The following is a 21,647-nucleotide window of genomic DNA, read 5'->3' as shown; positions in this document are numbered from 1 at the left end:
CATCCAGTACGCTCTGTTCTTTCGCCACTTGACAAGCACACTTATGTCATTGATGTGCGTTGTCCACGAGTCTCATGTAAGGGATTGCCACATGTGAGGAAGTAAGGAGATGAGCTTTCGATCGGCGAATTCCCGCGCATGGGAGGTACAGGTGAAGGGGATGGGGATATGTTTTAGAACATTTAACTCGGAGCTCGAACCTTGCCAAGATGCGATGAATCATGCCATGATAAGATCGGGTTGGATTTGGATTTGGGGCCAAGCATAGATAAGAAGAGTGTAACATGCCAAGTAGCTAAGCATAAGTCCAAGTAGTATCCCGAGCTCGGCAAGATAAGAGTAAGGCTCGGAAGCTACGGGGCAGCCACCCGTGGTTGGAGGATCCCGGGTATAACATGGATACCCGCAAACATCGAAATATCTTCCATTGACGTATGAACTATGTATTAACTCTGGGGTATTAACTTCTACCCTACCATATGCTGTGCATGCACATCTCTCACCGACAGGAATATCGAGCTTGGAAGTACAGCGTGGCACAGGGTAGTTCCCGGGGGACTGCCGATCCTCACACCCCCTCTCACCAAGATCCAATGAGAATATCCAAGAGTAACCCCAGATTCTTATCGACTCCACTGGAGGTGATAGTCGATGATAGGGAGCTCGAGAGATAAGCCCATGTGTCTCGGGCTTCTCACCGTTTATTGTACCTTATATAGATAGCTCCCCGCTCTTTCTGTCTTTTACACTTAGCACCGAGAGAGGTTCTGTACATCTTAACTATACTGGACTGAACAGGGTCTGTTCCATACTTGATCTGGAGTATATCCTGACCCTCACCCTCGACCTATTCATATCTTCATCTCCACACCTACCTTGATATTTATACAACCACCAAAATGACGGAAGAAAAATCAATTGGCATCTCCTCGGGCATAGACCCAACCTTGGACATAGAAAGAAGCAAAGCCATGGACCCAACAATGGAGAAACACTCCCACGACGCAGACGAAGCGATGAAAGCCTTCGACGAGATGCACGGCGAGGCTATCGAACTGGATGAAGCAACGAACAAGCGCCTGCTGAAGATTATAGATTGGCACATGATGCCTATTATGTGTTGTATTTATGGCATGAATTATTTGGATAGTATGTCTCCCCGCTTCTCCGCCTCCACCTTCTCGCTTGGCTTGATCTGCGTTCGACTCCGCATTGTGACGGGCCAATTATGTTTGGATTGATGCTAATATTATGTGTTTAGAGACAACGCTTTCTTATGCTAGTGTTATGGGCATTAAGGAGGATCTTGATCTTCATGGGGATCAGTATCAGTGGTTGGGCAGTCTATTTTATTTTGGTTTGTTTCTCTCATATCTGCTTTCTTGGTTACTTGCTGACGAGATTGAAAGGATATCTTGCATGGGAATACCCAACCAACCGTCTTCTCCAGCGTCTCCCTCTCGGCAAATATTCCGCGGCTTGTATCCTGATCTGGGGATTGATTCTTTGCTGTTTCGCCGCTGTCAAGAATTACTCTGGTGCTATTGCTATTCGGTTTATGCTGGGTGTTTTTGAGGCGGCTGTTACGCCTGGCTTTGCTCTTTTGACTTCTCAGGTATGATCTACCTCCCTCCTGTCTAGAATCATATTCCATATCCCATCCCCACACCACCCATACTAACAAACCCCCAGTGGTACACCAAGCAAGAACAAGGAAGTCGAGTTAACATCTGGTTCTCCTTCAACGGCGTGGGCCAAATCCTCGGCGGAGTAGTTGCCTACGGCATCGCCGTCGGAGCCGAAAAGCACGGCTCAGCAATCGACCCGTGGAAAATCGTCTTCCTGGTAACGGGTCTTCTGACCATCGTGCTGGGCTTCGTCTTCTTATGGATCATCCCGGATAACCAGCTCAACGCGCGCTGGCTCAAGAAGGAGGATCGTGTGTTGGCTGTTGCCCGTGTTAGGGTGAACCAGCAGGGTATTGGCAATAAGCATTTCAAGATGTATCAGGTGAAGGAGGCACTGCTTGATCCTATGACTTGGGCTTTCTTCTTCTATGCTCTTATTGCTGATATTCCGAATGGTGGTATTACTAATTTCTTCAGTCAGTTGGTGTGTAACCCTCTCCGTGTGATTCAGATTTTCTGCCTATATCTATGGATTGGATGAGACTAATACCTACCCTCTAGATCAAAAGCTTCGGCTACGACGAGAAACAAAGTCTGATCCTGGGTGTTCCCGGTGGCGCTGTGGAAGTCGTCGCTCTGCTGCTCAACGGCTGGGTCGGTCATATCACCGGTCAACGTATTCTCGCCAGTTTGGGTGGACTTGTCGCTTCCATCGTGGGCATGTTGCTTATCGTCGCCCTGCCCCTGTCCAATGATGTCGGTCGCTTGATCGGCTATTATCTTACCCAGGCTAGCCCGACACCATTTGTTGCTCTGCTCTCTCTCATTTCTTCCAATGTGGCTGGATACACGAAGAAGACGACTGTGGCTGCTCTATATCTGATTGGATATTGTGCAGGAAATATCATTGGTGAGTGGATCTCGGATAACAATCCCACACCGTCAAGGTCGAGTGGATTGTGGATATAGTTAGTATAGTAGCTGACCTGGTTATAGGCCCGCAAACATTCCGTCCCAAGGATAGACCCCGCTATGTCCCCGCTGAAATCACCATTATTGTTTGCTGGGGCGTGTGTCTGTTCCTGCTGGTCGGGGTGTGGATGTGGTATCGTCGTGAGAACAAGCGCAAGACGCTGTTCACTGCCCGACCGGAGTATGTGAGACTGGAGAATCAAGAGTGAGTCTCTCTTTCACTTTGACTTGGCGATATCGGCGGTTAACTTCTGCAGGTGGCTTGATTTGACAGATCGGGAGAACCCCGAGTTCCTGTACTCACTGTAGTCCGTTCCTTGCAGGTTTGTTCGGTGTTGAATTTCGCTATGTATTATTTGCTGGCCAAATGAAATCTATTGGATTCCACATGCGACCAAATGACGCGGTGTAGAGGTTGAGTTTTCCCAACTAAAAGGGTTAGGGTCTTTTAGGGTCTGCAAACAAGATTTAGTGCGCTCAGATGCCACTGTAAGACATGATCGTCCCAACTGACTTTATATTTGAACGTGACAAATTAGCTGGTGAGGGGTTCGCTAGAGGGATTTAGTGCTTACATTTGTATGCAGCCTTCGATCGTATTCTAGATTGCCCTCATATATAGTGTAAGACACTTAATAGACTCACTGCAGTCCAATAACACACCCCTGCATCCACAACACCGCTGCAGGGGAAGGGCCGATCATGGCCAGCCAAACTTAGACGCCGAACCCCCACAGAGAAGCGGTGTGGGCAACAAATACACTGCCTTCTGCTCTTTCGATTCCTTCTGTTCTTTCATTTCGGATTCATTATCCTGATTCGTATTCCTATTCTTTGAGACTCCTTTCTTTCTTTTTCTCCACGATGGACCTAAAATAACCCTAATCTTATCACACCCCTGCAGCCCTGCAGGTGAGACGGGAGAACGTACCTGTGACCGTGCTCGGTCTATAGACATTCCTTATGGCTTCCGTCACATGCCTCGTCCCCATGAAGCCTCGTCTAGACACGAAGTCCTGCCCGCCCATCGTTACCGAGCTTACACCATGTGTCGACTCCCCATCGCCATCGCCATCTGAGATGTCTCCACAAGTGAAACGGATCGACCCGCCAGGTACATGTACAGATACGACAGCTACAAGCAGAGGTCCAGGCCCAGGCCCAGTGGCCAAGTCGCCCACTTCGCCAACACAGATCAAGCGTAGCGGAAGGGAAACGGCATCAAGACCAACATCTGCGACGAACTCCAGCACTAGTCAAGGACATGGCCAGAGCCACTCGCGCTCTGCATCGCGCAGTACGGTGCGATCAAGCCCGAACAGTCGACGGAGTTCACTACACTCGGCTCGTCGAACTGTCCCACATACAGCAATCGTACCTGTCCCCACGAACAGGACTTCCCCACAGGAACGGCGAGAGTCCCTGATAGCTCTACATCGAGAATCATGTCGACTATTTCAAGATGAGGCTTCAACCTCAACCTCCAAAGACCAAACAGAAGTACATATAAATACACCTTCACCTACACATGCACGATCACAATCGCATACAAGACCACGCCAACCATCCCTCCAACGAGCCTCATCAACAACCTACACACGCCGCTCCTCACGCACATCAACCGAAAAGGGAAGCGGAAACTCAGAACCATCCTCCCCGATCGCCCCATCAGCATCATTCTCCAGCTTCCGCTTCGAGTCTGAAACGGAACCTATGCCCCCGTTCCTCACTCCCAGAGATCGATCCCATACCATGCCTAGCCATAGTACTACCACTGCCATCCCTTCAAAACACCATCACAGCCCATCCGCTTCATCAATCCACGTCCCGGCGACGGTTATGGAGTGGACATCGCCGTCGACGCGCCGGCGCGAGTATGAGAAGATCGATCGGGCGAGTAGTGGCATGCGCGGTCTCTGGAGGCGTGTTGCGCCTCGGTGTTTCCAGACGAGGGAGTCTAGGACTCTTTTCTTTGAAGAGGGGAAGACGGATCGGGAGGGGAGTGTAAGACGGTTTCGGATGGATATTCCTGAAGATGCAGCTGAAGCTGAAATCGCTGGAGATGGGAAAGAATCTGTTTCTCCGACTGGAAAGTCGCAGGTTCAGCTTTTGGATTTCTTGAGTCGGCATACTAGTCCGACTCCCAATGCGGGCTCGAATTCGGGCTATACTTCGTCCGATGGTCGACGACGCTGGGCTTGTCTTCGGTCCAAGACTTCTCCATTGCCCAACGCCTAGCTGTCTATTTTATCCCTTCCGCCTGTTTGAGATTGAGCTTGGCCTTTCTTATTACCGTCATCATTCGTTGGATTACTGATACACCTACACACATGCACATACACATGCCTAACACGCAAGCCCGCACAGGTGCCGCTTGCCTCCTGCCAATACCCCTATTACCTTCGCCCCAACCTATTCCCATTCCCTATGATACCACGATTCCCGATCCCAGAGTGATGATTCAACATTGCATTGCATACACAGCATCAAAATCAGCAGCATCAGCATCAGAATGACTACCCCTGCATTGAGTGGCCTAAGGTCATCTCGTTTCGTTCTCGTTTTGGTAATAATGGTGACTTTGGTCTTTTTTTCTATTCTAACAATATCTATATTTTCTACTTTCCTTGTTGCATTTGCATTTGTTCCGCTCGCTGAGACCAGATACCCTATTCTTTCTTTGCTGTATATAGCTTGACATGGTATATATGTTCAGTTCGTGCATAGTTGTGAATAACCATCTGATCTTCATGTCTACAAAATTCGAGCATATCCAATAAATCTATACCTATTGAGACCGAGACCAATGAACCGATATAATTTCATTAGACATCAATACGCCAAACCCATAATAGGCCATATGCACAAGCGCCGGGTATATCAAAGACAAAAACCCAAAATGCTTTTTTTTTTTTCGTTCCAGACCGATGGAATGAAATATTCACAGAAGATCATAGTCATCCAGCTTCTCACGGTACCGGAGAATGTTGCGCTTGATCTTACTGGAATCGACCCAGGTCACGAAGTCTTCCATGTTACGGGTGACCAGGAAAGCAGGGTCATTGACGACTTCGGTTCCAACGCGGACGTGACCTTGTTCGATGAATGTGGCGGCCTGAAAATCAATCAGCATCTGCTCTCCTTCTCTCGTGCTCTGTGTCGAATTTCAAATTTCGAGTTTCGAATTTCAACAACTACAAGGGGGTACTCACAGCCTTAATAGTCTCAACCATACCAGAGCGCACCATGAAAACAGCCAACCGTCTCCGGCAAAGTGCAGAAACAGTGACTTCACGCTCAACCTTGGAGAGTCCGGCACCCTGCTCACGCGATTGCTTGAGGATTCCCATGCGCCACAATTTCTCCAGGAGCTCGGACTCGAGCTTCTTGCGCAGGGGGTCTGTTTCCGGGTCGAGCTGGGAGAGCTTGTGGGCGAGTTGGCGGAGCGATCCGCAGAGCGCGTTGTACTTTTTGTAGTCCATTGGGTCTTGGAGGAGGTATCGTTGGCGGACTTGGTGTTCGCGGTGGCCGCCATCGGACTTGTAGTTGTGGAAGTCAACCTTTTTAAGGAGCCTGTTGGTTATTGTGTTAGCTGATTTGGTTATTTCGGATTGTGAAGCTTTTGATGTGGTGGATGGGTTGGGTTGAGCTTTCTGATGGGTCTGGTGGATTCTTCGTTGACAGAGACGTACTTTTTCTCGTGGTGCTTGAGTTCGCGGACCATTTTGGCGGTTGGATCAGGTTACTGATATCGACCGGATTGAATAGTGAGACTGACGTTGAGCTGGCAAAGACTGTCCGTGGAGATGGTTGCGATAACAAAAAAAATTGGTTATCAAGGCGGTGAGATTTGCACTGACAGAATCCACTGACAGGTACTCACCGCCCGCCCCGTTCTCCGGTACTCCACGGCACTCATCTCTTGACTATTGACCCGGGGTTTGTGTACAAGATGGAAAATCAGGAAGATATTTCGGGCAAGCACAATGGTCGCCCGAGGGTCAATTTAGAGCCCTATAAAGCCGAGGTCATCGCCCTACACGAGAAAAAGATGAAGGGTGACGACATCTGCAAGCATCTAAAGCGACAACATGATATCCAAATATCCCCGCGAACCCTCACCAAGCGTTTACAGCTTTGGGGAGTCAAGAAGAAGATGGAAAACTTCTCGTCAAATGAAGTGCTTCATGCGCGTATTAAGAACCTTTTCTTCGATGTTGGTCTTGGTGATTCGGAGATCCTCACTGTTTTGAATGGTGAGGGCTACGATATCTCACTTCGTACGCTACGAAGACTCCGTCACCAGCTTGGGATCCGTCTTCGTCTTGACTCGCCAACTGGGCAGCAGGAGCAAGTCCAGGAAATCCTGGAAGCCTTGGTTGAGGAGATGGACAAGGGAACCATTGAAGGATACGGCAAGGAACTACTGCATAACCACTTCCGCAGCAAGGGATATGTCTTTGCCAGAGATCGTCTGTATAATGTCTACCGTATGCTACGCCCTGACAATGTCGAACGCCGCACGAGTGATGTCCCACGCCGTGCTCCTCCACCGAAGATTCTAGCCGGTCCTAATTTGACCTGGCATGTGAATAATTATTCAAAACTGGCAAACTTCGGGTTCCGGATTCATGCCGAGATTGATTCATTTTCTCGCTATGTTCTCTGGCTCAATGTTGGTGTTGGCGCTCACACGGCCATGAGCGTCCTCAAGCATCATCTTGATGCTGTCTCTTCCAAAGGCCGTCAACCGCGCACTCTCCGATCTGATTTAGAGTCTGAAGTTCCCCTCCTGGCAGACGCCCACTTTAACCTCCGCCGCGCCAGTGAGCCGGAAGTTGAGCGGGACCAATGCTGTGCTCCTGGGCGAGCTACGGACACCCACCGCATTGAATCATGGTGGGCTCAGCTTGCCAAGTCGGTGGTAACCCTTTTCTATGTAAGTAGATTTCTCATACGTGAAGATTCGTATACTAACCATCCCAGAACTATTTCCGCCAACTCCACGCCGAAGGCCTATTCACAAGCTCAATATTAGCGGACCAGGTATCCCTCCTGGCAATTTACATGCCAATCCTCCGCAGCCATATAAACTCCTACGTTCAAACCTGGAATATACACAACATCCGCAAACAAAAAGACCACCCAGAACGCGCCCCAGGAAAACCATACATGAACTACCACCACCCACCAAAAGGAGTAGAAAACTTCGGCCTACCAGTCGACCAGCCTACCTTGCAGCTACTGCAAGAAAGCCACAGAGAATTCGACCCGGAGGAATACTTACCATCGGATACGCTCCGGTGGTGTATGGCGCAACTGCAAGAGCTGGATTTCGATCCGTATAGCCCGCCTGCGCGGTTACCTGGGGACGTTCAGCCATTCCGGTCTGTTTATCTCGCTCTCCGGGAGAGGGCGTGGCGACATGAACGCTCCGGGGTGGAGCCGAAGTTGGCGCTTTGTGAAGCTCCTGGGCCGGGCTTACAGGGATATGCTCCTTCGCGGTAGATGTTTCCGATGAATTTATGAATAATGGCTGTAGCACGGGTTTGGAATACGGTGTCCTGTTTTAACTTCAAGCATAGGTAGCTCTTTAGCCTTTAATGGAGTCTATATGTAAACATTGAAGCTCAAACTTGGATTTTATGCCAAAAATTAGCGAAGTAAACACATATGAAACACAAGGGATGCAATAATCCCCCAAAGGCAGTCTTCAAGAACAAGCAAAAGATGCAGCAGCAACATAAAAATAAAACGGTGAACGAAGAACATCCCAGAAGAACACAAACCAGATCTGGAATAGAAAACGGTAAGAGAAAAACAACAACCACATCAAGCAGGGGTTCCAACAAGCCGTGTCCTCCCAGCAATCTTCTCGCTCAATATCCTAATATTCTCCGCGCCCATGATATCAAGAAGAGAAACCTCAGCCCGAAGCTCCTTTGTAATCCATGAGCGGAACTCCATTGCCACAAGAGAGTCAATACCACCGAAACCAAAGCGCTGAGCATCTATTTCAGAGGCAGGAGTGGCAAGTAGAGAAGCAAGACGATCAACAATTCCGTCAGAGATCACGGCAACGACGCTAGCAGTGCTGGAGGCTGCTCTCAAAAGTGCGCCAATGCTGACAGTCTGCTGTTCAGGAACTTCGACGCTCTTTGTCTGAGTCGTATTTCGGAAATGGGTGAACATTGAGTAATTGAGATATGTAGGCGCAGCCACACCGTGCTGATGACACATCTCTGCCGTTGGAAGACCGAGGATCAACTGAGATCGGCCAAGTGAGTTTTTGGTCGATGCGCTATCGTTTCGGGGATCTATGAGAAATTCCACAGCTGCATGTACTTCTTCCTCACTGAGCACCTCGAACAATGGTGCTGTGTTCGTAGAAATCGTATCTCTATTCTCGGCTACCCAGCCGACATTGGACACACTGCCAAGGTTGAGACTAGATGCCTTCAAGCCTTGTGAGACTCGGTGAGCGGCTAGTGCATCTTGGAAAGTGTTTCCGGCGGCGTAGTTTGATTGCCCTCGGTTACCGAAAATGCCTGCGACTGAGGATAACATGACAAAGAAATCCATGCCTTTTGGTAGGGTCTCATGCAGATTCCATGAGCCTTGGACTTTGGGTTTGATAGCGACTTGCCAGTCTTCGTATGAGAGTCCCTCAAAAGCGCCGTCCTTAGATATGTTATTATTTGTATTGTACTAGACTTGTATCGACTTACCCTCAAGACCATGGAGGCTTGAATACATCCTTTGATTGGGGGAAGATTGGGAAAGGTTCCTTCAGAAAACGATGTGAGACATTGAGAATCTGAAATATCGCAAGCAAGAGAATGGACTTTGCAGCCCATGGTGGTCAGATCGGTGATCATTTCCACTTTCTCTGGAGTTGATGCCGATGAACGGGAGAGAAAGATCAGATTTCTTGCACCGCGTGATACCATCCATCTTGCGAGGCTGCGACCTAGACCGCCATATCCACCGGCAAGAACGTAGGAGGCATTTGGATCAAAGTGATATGGTGTTGTTGGTTGAAGGACGACAGGAATCATGGTCGATGGATTGAGGGTGAAAACGATGCTTCTGGGTTTGCCACTGATCTGGGCTTGAATGCCTTCCTTCATTTGGGAAAAGTCCATTACAGTTACAGAATGGATCTCCTTCTTCCAATCTTCGGAGTAAATTTCGAGACATTTTCTGAGTTCCTCGGACGGAAGAGGAGCTAGATCCCATTCCATCCGAGCCATCAAAGGTATGTTCACCCTTTGTATGCTCGCACATCGAGGAATCGATGCTAGATCAATTGTGGCACTGCCATCTTCCATTGAACCTGAAAAGTCGAAAATCTTTCCGAATCGAGAAATACATTTCAATGTTTCTTGAAATGCCTCGCCAGGCGGAGTATTAAGACTAATCATCACTCCTTTGCCATTGGTGCATCGCATGATACCCTTGGAAAATATGGAAGCTCGTCCGGAGAAAATCCGGTGCTTTGGAATGCCATATTCGGAAGCAATGAGCATGCGGTCTTCGACAGTTGCAACACAGACATATACTTCGGCGCCATAATACATGGCAGCCTGAATGGCCGCTCGGCCGACAGGTGTCATCCCGTCATGGATCAAGACGGTGGACAAGCGGTCTGTCTCAATGAAGGATTGCATAAGTGCATATTCTGCTGTCAGAAGCGCAACAGGCAGACTAGCGGCAGTTTCGAATGATATGTTGCTGGGGACTTTAGCCACCAGGCGCTGATCAAGTCGAATATTTGTTCGGAAGCAGTCATATTTGTCGCCGGAGACACAAACAACTCGATCACCTGGGCTTAGCCTTTCCACAGAACGGCCGATCTTCGTGACAAACCCGGCAGCTTCATTCGAGAGACTGTTTGAAAGACCCGGTGAACTGAGACCAACCGCCTGTGTGTAGATTTCGACTTCGTCATCACCCAGTGGTGTTTCATGGAGCTGATCAGTAACCCAGACATATTCACCAGTTTCTGACTCCTGCAGTCGGATTGGCTGATCGATGTGACCGAATCGCTGAAGCTGAGACCCTGGCCTAGATGATTGGCTGGCGAGGAATTGATCCGCCATATCACACTCCACTAAGCGACCGATATGGACCATACCATCGCGTAGAAGATACTCAGCATGGCGGTCATTCTCAGGTTTATCCCCAAATTGACGTTTCAAAATATCGCATATTTTCTGATCCAGTGTTGTACTTGGGCAAATGTTGTCGTTGGCCACGGTCAAAGTGATAATGTTTGAACCGTCCGCGTCTCGCTCCCAGCGCAAGGATCGGAGAAGACCCAGGCTCATGCTTGCATGCTGGCGATACTGACTTTCAGTCGTCACCCACAAAATGTTTTGGCATTTCGTCAAAATTTCCTTCAAGGTATCGTATTCTAATTCACTTATATTGTCAAGATAGTCGTAATCCAGGTCGAGGAGTGAGATGCAAAGGCAATCTACGTTCACATTATGTCTGATCTCCGATGGCCCCATAATGAGAACATTGTTGTATCCCATCATCTGTAGCAGAGACTGAAGATGTTCATGGATGCTTTTTGGATGTGAGCCACTAGTCATGATGAGGGCGTCACCGAGTGACTTCCCTTGGGAGGCAGTGACAGCGGAAGAAATCAGAATACTCTGCCAAGTCAAATCTGGATCGTCGGAACTAGGATATTCAATGTCAACGCCAGAGAATCCTGATGCTCGTAAGAGTGTATCCCATTCAGCTGCAGGCATGTAAGGACAAAACTTTCTGATAGGTTCGTCACCAAGCCACCACCCAGGAAGCTGTCCAAAAACAAGCGGATACCAGAGGAAGTCTTGTCTAACTCCTTCCTGCATGATGAGCTTTCCTCCTGGTCGAAGCAGCGACCGCAGATTTTGCAAAGTAGTTTGCAAGTTTGCTGTAGCATGGATGACATTTCCAGCGAAAATCAAGTCGTATGTTCCCAGCTGTAGCCCTTGATCAATGGGATATCTCTCAATGTTGAGAATTTGGAACTTCATAATATCTGCCCATGGCTGAAAGCGTTGTTTGGCTCTCTCGAAGAAGCCGGATGAAATGTCAGTGAATGTGTAGCTTGCCACGCTGCCCTTCCTCTTTTCTGGATCTGGAGACAAGGAGGCAAGAACTTCTGCAGTGAAGCTACCGGTCCCACCACCAATCTCCAGAATGTTCAAATTAGAATGTTGGTGATGAAGTAGAGACAAGTGACTTTGAAGATGTCGAGGTAGATTGTAGAGATGGAGGCCCTCCTTGTAGACCTGTTCCATCACATCATCTTGGCCGAACATGAGATGAAGTGGATTAACCTCTTGCCTGATAACCTTGGCAATATTGCGGCCCATACGGGCTGTAATAGCTCCTTCAGCACCGTGCGATTCAATCTCTTTATCAATGGCCTCCTTCATAGCAAGGTCCTGTGCAACTTGCTGGAATTCGCTGTAGGGAAGATGAATGACTCTGTTGGACCTGAGCAGCTGTTCGTAGTGCTTCATCCAATCAACAAATTTTTGCATATGCACATCAAGCTTCATCAAGTCAAAATGGGTAAGCTCGGCAAGTGCATCTGTGACATAGAGCATCGTGGCAAGCTGAAGCTGCTTCACCCAATACAGAGCTTTGGTGTCACCTGTGGGTGCAATAGTTGTCAAACCACAGGCGGTAGCTGACTCCAGGAAGTAGACATCAGGCTTCCACTCGATTGTAGTGCATAGCTTGCGCTCAAGATTTTGAGAAATGCCGTTTTCGAGTGGAGTGAGCTCAATACCATCCATATGGAGACGCTCTGTACTTGAATCCGCATCCAGAATCCAAATTTTGCCCTCATATTTGTGGGACTTGGTCGCAGACACAGATGCATGCCCTGTAAACCTATGTGCTGGAGCTGAGTTGAGATCCGCTGACACCCAGACATCACGAATGAAAGTTGGCAATCTGATTTGGTCCAGGGTGGGCTTTCCCGTGTAGTCCATGACAGCTGCAATCATAAGGTGAATCATGCTATCCATTGTGGCAGGATGGATTAAATGAGGATGCATGAACTGTTTTGGCATGTGCTGTACAATATCTGGAACAGTCACTGATCCGACGACGGCTCCAAGGGCTGATTTGGAACCAAGCCCACCGCCACGAACCTCTGAAAGATTCTGGAACAGTGGACCAAAGGTGAGGCCAGACTTGTGCAGGTTGCTGTAAATAGATTTGAAGTTGAGAGGGTTACTGCATACTTGGTTGGCATGTGCGAGATCGGCTTTCCAAACATTTGCCTCCTCTGCTGCCTCACGGCCAGCATCCACCAGATCGGTTGATGACTCGTACTCGACCATGATCCGACCAGTGCAATGCTCTGTCCACTTATCGCTCGAAGCATTGTAGGAAGTTATGTGGAAGCGTCGCCATGTCCTTGATGTCGATGGAGCATCGTCGACGTTAGCCATTGACAAAGAAACCTCAATGCCTTCTTTTGTATCAGGTACAATCAAGGCTCTCTTGATAGAAACATGTCGGACACGGAATCCGGTGATTTTCGCTGAAAGCGTTCCGTCACCAGCCAGTTGACGGGACGCCTCGATGGCCATGACGAGATAGCCCACACCAGGGTAAACGTAGTTGCCGGTGACAACATGGTCCCTCAGCCATGGGTTTTCGTCTAACCTGACAAAATGCCTCCATCTTGGTGCAGTTGGATTCCAATCTGCGATTGGTGCACCGAACAGATCATGACGTGGGAACTTTCTTGTTCGTAGGTTCTTGCTCAATCGACTCTCATAGAGGACCTTCTCCGTATGCCTGAAGCTGTATGGTGGCAGGTCCACCAAGAGCTGGGATCGTCTTTTTGCTTGAGATTTTGATGCTTGGTTCACGGCATGGAAGTCTAAATCATAGCCATTGGCAGATAAGCAGCCCACTGTGGTAAGGATGGTGTTCAGGTTATGATCTGTTCGTTTGAGCACTGGGAAATATTTGTATTCCAGTTTAGGGCTGTTGAAGGCGAGAGTTTCTATGATTGCACTTTGCAGAGTTGAGTGAGGTCCTACTTCCACTAGGAAGTGCAAGGCATCAAAGTCGCTTGGGCCAACGCATAAAGCAGATTGAGAGCTCATTTCAGTCAAGCCGGCGGTGAAAAGAACTGGAGATACCATGTTATCCACCCAGTATTGACCAGGCAGTTGGTGTTCCTTGACTTCCTTTCCAGTCACGGTAGAGAACATCTGCACTGGGTGTGGCGCGCCCAATCGCTTTCCATGAGGAAGTGTGCCCATTAAGCGGAGGTAGTCCTCAGCGATGGCTTGCATGTGAGATGAGTGGTAGGCGTTCTTCACATTCAGTTTTCGTGCAAAGACTGCATCGTCGTTAAGAAGGTTTTTAAGGTAGTCAACTAAATGCTCATCTCCAGAAACAGTGTTGTTCTTGGGACTATTTCGGCAGGCAATGATGAGTTCTCCATTGAGGTCCTCCAGTACTGATTCCAGATAAGGCTCTAGCTGTTGCACAGGGAGACCTACTGCCATCATTGCTCCGTTTGCCGAGAGTTGCTTGGATGACACATATCCACGGAAATATGCAACTTTCCAGGCAGCTTCACGGGATAGTTTTTCAGCACAATAGCCAGCTGCTATTTCACCGGATGAGTGGCCGATGACATGTGTTGGGAAGATGCCCCAGCTGGCTAGAAGATCCACAAGAGCTACTTGCAGGGCGGTGCATAGCGGATGGGCAACTTCGGGCAAGTTGACTCGAAGTGATGATCGTTCAGTCAAAAGTTCGTCTGAATATGTTAGCTTAGAACGCAGCACGGTAAAAGGTATCCTCACCTAGTAATGACCAGGGACTACCAAGCCGACGAATGTAGTCAGATGCCTCTTTCAGAGACTCTCTGAAAACAGGGTATACCATCAGCTCTCGGCCCATGGCTTGATACTGAGCACCTTGGCCGGTGAACACAAACTGAATAGCCGGCGTTTGGGTAACTCTGATGGGCTTGACATAGTTGCATTCCGACAGGCTCCATGCAAGCTCCTTGGCAGAAGAAGCCATGACATAGCTCTTCCAAGGAAATTGGGATCGTTTCTTGGACAACGTGAAGGAAAGATCATCGAGAAGTTGTGTGTGGAGACCCGACTGCTTCATCTTGCGCTTGAGGTAGTTGGCTAGAGCTGATGCATTTCGCTTGACACCACCTTCATCGAATGCGGAGAGCGGGAGAATCTTCTGTTGTTCACCCATAGTTGTGTAGCCAATAGATTTGTAAGTGGGTGATGAACAGAAGTCTTCGGTTGAAGGTGTGTCAACAAAGACGTATCCATTCCCTGGGTTATCACTTTCCTCTGTGCTTTCGTAGAAACTTTGTTCTATATCATTGCCAGCGTTTGGAAAGGCCAAAACTTGGCGCTTGATGTTTTGTTTTGTTGGAGCAACTGGGGTAGTGCAGTGAGCTCCTGCCAGATGGCGTTCATTGAGGTAATTGTAGGCGTCGTCGAGGATGCAGTGGGCATTGGTACCACCAATTCCAAACGAATTCACTGACACTCTTCGCAAGCCCTGTGATGGCCACGGAATATTCTCAGTGGGAAAAGCGATGCCCCAGTCTGCTGCAGAGATCTCAGGGTTGACTTGTTTCATATCATAATTTGGCGTGATGATGCCGGATTCAAGTGTGAGAATAGCTTTGATAATGCCTGCTACTCCGGAACCTCCTTCTAGATGCCCGATGGAAGTTTTGATAGCCCCAATATAGAGTGGAGTGTCTCGCCTGCATTTGAATGCGCGGGCAAGAGCGCCGGCCTCGATGGGGTCTCCGGTCCTCGTTCCCGTGCCATGGGCTTCCACAAGTCGTGTGTCTTCAAAGTCGAGACCGGCTCTCCAGTATACCTCACGTATAAGTCTTTCTTGGGCGTCGGCACTAGGCACTGTAATTCCCGATGTGCGGCCATCCTGATTGGCTCCTGTCTCACGAATTACTGCACGAATAGAGTCCCCATCCCTGAGTGCGGCATACAGAGGCTTCACCACAACCGTACCAACCCCTTCGCCTCGTACGTATCCTTCGGCACGTGAGTCAAAGCTGAACGAGCGTCCTTGAGGCCCCAGAAGACCATGGTGGCTCATGCCGATGGTTTCTACCGGGTTCTTAAGGATACTTACGCCGCTAACGATGGCCTATTAATTCAGATAAGTCAGGAGAATGATAGTCATGAGCCATAATAGCAATAGGTACATACCATGTTGGTCTCTCGGGATCTCAAGCTCTGCACAGCAAGATGCAAGGCCACTAAGCTGCTTGAGCAAGCTGTGTCGATGGTCATACTGGGACCTTTGAAGTCGAAAAACCAGCTGACACGGTTTGACAGGATGGCATTTGTGACACCGGTAGGCTTGTATTTGAGAGACGTTTCTGGATCAGAGTTGAGAATTCCAAGGTAGTCATGATTGAACCCGCTGACGAAAACAGAAGTATTGGAACCAACAGCACTGGATAGTGGGATACCTGCATTTTCCAAAGCATGATATACGTTTTCCATGATTAACCGCTGCTGAGGATCGAGAGTCAAGAGTTCAGTCTTGGTGATATTGAAGAACGATCCATCGAAGTAGGCGGGGTCTTCAGAGAGATAGTGACCTCCTTGGACGTGAAACTAGATACAGAAGGTCAGTAACTGCTAGTACAAAAGGCTTGTAATGTTGATAATTTACTGTTCCTCCATGTTCGGGGTCAGGATGGTAAAAAGCGTCCGCGTTGAATCTTTCCTTAGGTATAGGTGACCATGTTGAACGGGATTCTAGAAGCAGTTTCCATAGATCTTGGGTGTTTGAGGCTTGTTGAGGGAAACGGTTTGCAAGACCGATGATAGCAATGGGTTCAAGGGCATCAGGAGCTCTGGCTTCATCGCCGGCGCCACTATCTACCGAGAAGGGACACATATTTCCATATACTGGAAGGTAGAGACGCTGGAGGTGTGTGGCATATAATACTTGAATGGAGGAAGGAGTAGGAAAAAGGAACTCAGTGTAGGCTTTAGATGGCGTTTGGTGTTGAAACTGGATAGACTCTAAGCTCTCTGAACCTCACATCAATGCGGACCGGCCATATTTGTAGTCGCAGAATTGTCCAAGCGTCAACAATCGCGATGCCCAAAGAAACGGGACTTGCGTATGCGCTCAGATCCATCGAGCTCCGAGGCAGCCTGGCCCCTGGAGCATAATTTTCTGGAGAGTAATTCATGCGCAGCGACATCCTCACGTGCAAATGTACCAATTCTCTCACATTTCAACAATTAAATACTTAAAAAAAAAAAGTATTATGATGTATTCATGTAATAATGTGGATCCGTTACACCAAATCTCCCAATCAAATCACAAATTCCAGTTGGAAAATCTCCAGTTGTCGGGTGTTCCCCATACATGCCCTGCATAGTGTTGTATAGATCCATACGCAGTCAATCACATATTCTGCTGTCAATGCGGACCAAAAATACCGATCTACAGAGTCGGATGCAAGGTCAACAATTCCGAGATGTTGGTCCTACGGAGAGACGTATGATAGCCGTTTTTATGTCTAGAACCCAATCGCAGGTCAATGTTTGTCGATCGCTGTCAAACCCAGTGTTTTCAGCCCTTAAAGGTATTTCATCTAGCTTTTATTGGTGGATTATATAAAGGCCCGCCGAATGGAACTAAACTCACTTGTGTGTTTGCGAAGAACGTTCCGTGGAAGCAGCTCGAGGCCACAGTGCTATCATCTTGCAGAAGATCAGCCGATTTAGATTAATTGGCATAGTAATTTTTTCTATTTTCCATGGCCTCTATTTATCTACTTCATGTAAAACAAATATGGTATGACTTTTAAATAGTTGAACAAAGAGACAATTGCGAATGATCAGTCCAATTGCAACAGGTCTTGCTTAGGGATCCTAGAAACCTAACAACCCTGCTGGAACACAACAACACCCCTGCTAATACACTGTATGACCAACCCTTGTACAAGTACTATCTCAATTCAAAGCCTATCATTCAACTCATCCAAACAAACCTCGTCAAATAGCAAAACTCCACAGCGCAACGCTCGATCAACGCTATGTTTGCACTATGAAACCCCTCTCCCAGTATTCGGAGCATTACTGATTAAGGAAAGAAAATACGCCCAGTACCGTGTCTACAAGCCATGATTCAGGGGCTCCACTGAGTTCTGGACTGCCGTCAAAGAACCCCTGGCTCTTTCATGCAGAGCCGCCCCACTTAGTTACTTGGTTCCCTTTGAGATGGTATGCATGATATTGAATATAGGCACTGAAAGCGCAGTGCCTATACTAGTACAGCATACCTCAATACGAACGGCCAATGATCGACGATTTAACTCAATACTGTGATTCCCAGGGGACTGGCTATTCGTGCTTCTTAATATGGGAAGGTATATCCGGGTCAATAGACCTCGTTTTCTAAGCCTAGAATTGAGGGTCACATTCTCCCCTGGCCCAGTCTTGCCATCAAAGCTGGTCACATGGATTTCGATAACTTGTATCTTGGGACTCCATTTTTGAGATCCTAATCGTATATGCACGACGATTTCAGCGAACGGGTGGAGTATCCAGGCCATGCCTAGACTATAAGCTTTAGGCTGCTAACATGAACGAACTCCTTTGTGTATCAGATGACTTTTTTAGCCGCCATGCGTTGTAGCTTGGTTCCTCGGCAATGTTTGTCAATCATGAGTAGTTCACGCGACGGGTATAACTATCTATGCTGATCATTCTTTCATGTACCGTATAGCCTCGGTCGAGCTATCTTACTTTGCTAAGACGGCTTATGTAGATAACAGAGTGGGCTTCTGGAGATATGATCGTTTGAGCCTTGAATGACGGGTGGATCCGGCTTCTGAATGCACTACTATAGTCGGTTTGTTTATGATACAGGCCTTGCTAGATGAGAGGAGAAGTAGAGCATTTTGGATGTTGTTTCCGTTCAAAGAAGACTGGATATATATTGTGCTGGTGGATTTTGAAAGACATGGTCTCCGCTGTATATCGAAATCTTGAAACGTTGAGTTGCCAAGAACGTGTAGATAACTTAGCTAGAAGCGGTGATACAGCCTATCCAAGGCCAATGCAAGCATATGGTGGAATCATAGGTTGTCCGAGAACTCTAACATCTACATCCCCTCCATCTCCAAGGTCCGTATCCGCGAAGCGGAGAAGCTTCCAGACCTGCTTGCCCAGGCAGACCCAGCTCAAACGACCACCAATCTGTCTTACGCATCACATTGCGCCCCGTTCATTGACATCAAGACCCCACCAAGATACGAGCAAGATCTCGATCCAAAATGACGGTCAAGGACAACACGTCGGCGAGTGTACTCGATCATCGAGCAGTGAGCCCGCGCTAGTCCAAACCCCCTGTCAGAACCCATGCAGACCCAGTCGAACTCGCGCCAAATGGCAGTTATTGAGATCTAGCTTATGCGTTGTACAAGTAGTCTCGCTTCCCTTTCTTTGTTTACCCACCCACCGCCACCGCGGCTTGGAATCGCGTTCATGCATTGCGACCAAACAGTGTTGGTTTGTTACGGAATTTGATTCTCTGTGCATTGGCGCAGTTGCGACTTTGGAAATTCATTTTGGGGCTGTTTGGGTTTCAGGGTTTTGCGCGGCTCGGCGATATGTATCCAGGTGATGTTATAGCCACCGCAGTTAGGGCTGGGGTCAGGCGCGTTTGTGGAATTGGAGACAAGGGGATGTTTCTTAGCACTGTACTGTTTATGTAGGCTGTCGATTCCGAGTTGCGCCAAATAAAGGCCCGATAAGTTATACGCCAATAGCGCTCAAATACAATTTCATGAGTGAATCCTGGCCCGTCCAACCGGCCGACTTCCGATCTTTTTTGCCATCTGTATCAATTAATGTGGCAACACAGCAGCAGGGAAGTTGGATAATTCTTTCTATCGCTAAGTTTGTTTCCAGGAGTCGAGGATGGCTATGAATGTCTTGTACATATCTGACCAAGGTCTAAGCTATATGCTCATACACTACCAGGTCTAATAATCCAGCCCAGATCACAAATGCACGCTAGCACCAACAGTATACAAAAGCAAGAGGGAATCAAGAATCTATAAATCACAACTCATCCTTGCCCTCAGGAGAGTAAACAGGTCGCCCACTATCCTTAGCCAAATCAACACCAACCTTCTTGCGCCACTTCTCCCAAAGCGAATGGAAGTCCTTCTCCATCCCACTCTCCATCTGATCCGGTAGAACAACAGTATACTCGACATAAAGATTGCCAGGCTCATCATTGCCCTCATGGTGGTCATGCAAATGACCATCAGAGTAATAAGGCATACCCTCCCCCTGAACAGTCTCAACAGCCAAAGGCTGAACAACCTGACCACGACCCCGTCCAAGTCTCACAACATGCCCATCGAGGTGCGTAACATCCCGAGTCCACTCACCCATCCAGGCCTCTCTCAAACTAAGCGTCTCCTTCCAGAACAAATCCCTCCCCTTCCTCCGGAAGAAAGTACCATCAGTGCGCTCCTCATCCGTCTGCCCCATCTCAGCCTCCTTCTCATCAAGAATAACAATCAAATCTCCAGCAATCCAATCGGGACTTTCATCACCCTCATTCTCAAATACAAGTCTCGTCCCCTTATCCATCCCAGGCTCAATACTAGCACTGGTCTCAATCTCCTTCCGCACAACCCGATTACCCGCACAAACAGGACAAGGATTCTTAATCTTCTTTCCCTTCCCTCCACACGCATCACAAGCCATCTGAACCTGCTGGAACATACCAGGCGCAAGCATGTGTTTCTGGATTACCATCCCGCGCCCAGAACACCGGTCACAGGTATGAACTTCCTGGTCCTTCGATCCTGTACCCTCGCACGAATCGCAGATCTGCTGCTTCTCGACGAGGAAGTTGATTTCCCGACCTGTGTAGAAATCACGCAGTGGTAGCGCCGCGCGTACTTCCATGTCTGGTCCGCGTCGGTGGCCGGGTGCGTGGCCGGAGTGTCCGCCGCCGCCGAAGAAGCGTGAGAATAGATCGAACGGGTCGTGGCTTCCGCCGGCTGTTTCGCCTTTGCGGTGTTGTTCTACGCCTTCGTGGCCATATTGGTCGTAGACTTTGCGGAGGGTGCTTGTTGACAGGACGTCGTATGCGTCGGCGATTTCGACGAACTTCTCGCGGGCTGAGTCGTCGCCGCTAGATTGGGATATGTGTTAGTTTTTATTGCGTGATGTGGAGAATATAATGGGAGTTGGGAGTGGATGTTTACTCACGGGTTCTTATCGGGGTGGTATTTCTTGCTCAGGGTTCGGTATGCCTTCTTGATATCCTTTTCTGAGGCTGACTTTGCTAGTCCTAGGACCTTGTAGTAATCTTCTGCGGCAATGACGACGACGGAGAATAGCACGACGGCGAGCGCAACTAGGAATCGTAATAGTTGCATTTTGGTGGATTGGGCTGCGCGCGCAGCTTGTGTACTCAATTGTGAAGAGGTCGTTTTTTTGATGTATGGATCGTAGAAGTATGTTTCCCTCCGGCTCTGCTAAAGCTTCGATCCACCTGTCGGAGCTGCAGTACGCAGTTTTGTTTTGGGTGGTGGATTGGTCGGGAGGTTTCGTTTATGGGAGCGGCATGGAGCGCGTTGGCTACACTAGATTGTGTGTAAACCGATCCGTTGAGCAGAAGGAATGAGAGGTTGAAGGTGGGTGTTAGCTCCGCATGCTGATAGCTGGATCTACTTTGATATGTGGCCTGAGAGGAACAATGTTCAGCCGAGTCACGTGTATAGATAGTATAGATAAGAATTGCCAGATGAGCTGATTTATATAGAGGGAGAGGATTTCAGTTAATTGTATTGATTTGCGGTTGGAGATTAAATTGAACATGGTATTGAGTCCATCAGTGGTACAGCTTTGAGTGTTTCTTACATGTGCGTCGAATAATTTCCATTCATAGACATATTCAAATCGTGAATCGTAAGAGATCCTTCACAGTTTGCCAGCATTACAGATCTCATAT

The 21,647-nt window shown here is 48.4% G+C and overlaps 6 protein-coding genes across 6 annotated transcripts; 3 read left to right on the top strand and 3 right to left on the bottom strand.

Annotated features, from left to right (window-relative positions):
* Nucleotides 1-899: 899 nt before the first annotated feature.
* Nucleotides 900-2,909, top strand: N7508_010105 (allantoate permease family MFS transporter; the record flags this gene model as incomplete). Its single annotated transcript, XM_058468165.1, has 7 exons — nt 900-1,149; nt 1,262-1,357; nt 1,410-1,615; nt 1,693-2,112; nt 2,190-2,538; nt 2,625-2,805; nt 2,858-2,909. 7 exons carry the CDS (start codon nt 900-902, stop codon nt 2,907-2,909), a joined length of 1,554 nt encoding a protein of 517 aa, XP_058316011.1.
* Nucleotides 2,910-3,563: 654 nt separating this feature from the next.
* Nucleotides 3,564-4,838, top strand: N7508_010104 (uncharacterized protein; the record flags this gene model as incomplete). The annotated part of the gene is made up of 1 exon (XM_058468164.1): nt 3,564-4,838. One exon carries the CDS (start codon nt 3,564-3,566, stop codon nt 4,836-4,838), a length of 1,275 nt encoding a protein of 424 aa, XP_058316010.1.
* Nucleotides 4,839-5,541: 703 nt separating this feature from the next.
* On the bottom strand, nt 5,542-6,324 carry N7508_010103 (snoRNA-binding rRNA-processing protein IMP3; the record flags this gene model as incomplete). Its single annotated transcript, XM_058468163.1, has 3 exons — nt 5,542-5,715; nt 5,813-6,173; nt 6,293-6,324. 3 exons carry the CDS (start codon nt 6,322-6,324, stop codon nt 5,542-5,544), a joined length of 567 nt encoding a protein of 188 aa, XP_058316009.1.
* A 228-nt stretch (nt 6,325-6,552) lies between these two features.
* On the top strand, nt 6,553-8,108 carry N7508_010102 (uncharacterized protein; the record flags this gene model as incomplete). The annotated part of the gene is made up of 2 exons (XM_058468162.1): nt 6,553-7,539; nt 7,587-8,108. The coding sequence occupies 2 exons, from the start codon at nt 6,553-6,555 to the stop codon at nt 8,106-8,108; spliced, it is 1,509 nt and encodes a 502-aa protein (XP_058316008.1).
* A 324-nt stretch (nt 8,109-8,432) lies between these two features.
* N7508_010101 (type I polyketide synthase) lies at nt 8,433-16,550 on the bottom strand (the record flags this gene model as incomplete). The annotated part of the gene is made up of 5 exons (XM_058468161.1): nt 8,433-9,281; nt 9,329-14,397; nt 14,444-15,788; nt 15,851-16,264; nt 16,323-16,550. 5 exons carry the CDS (start codon nt 16,548-16,550, stop codon nt 8,433-8,435), a joined length of 7,905 nt encoding a protein of 2,634 aa, XP_058316007.1.
* Nucleotides 16,551-19,735: 3,185 nt separating this feature from the next.
* On the bottom strand, nt 19,736-21,072 carry N7508_010100 (uncharacterized protein; the record flags this gene model as incomplete). Its single annotated transcript, XM_058468160.1, has 2 exons — nt 19,736-20,825; nt 20,903-21,072. The coding sequence occupies 2 exons, from the start codon at nt 21,070-21,072 to the stop codon at nt 19,736-19,738; spliced, it is 1,260 nt and encodes a 419-aa protein (XP_058316006.1).
* Between the last annotated feature and the right edge of the window lie 575 nt (nt 21,073-21,647).

The sequence above is a fragment of the Penicillium antarcticum genome (genome assembly GCF_028974205.1).
Source record: "Penicillium antarcticum strain IBT 31339 chromosome Unknown utg000009l_segment0_segment0, whole genome shotgun sequence".
Classification (NCBI taxonomy): domain Eukaryota; kingdom Fungi; phylum Ascomycota; class Eurotiomycetes; order Eurotiales; family Aspergillaceae; genus Penicillium; species Penicillium antarcticum.
Note: the sequence above shows the minus strand (reverse complement) of the source record. Positions and strands in the feature narration are given on the sequence as shown.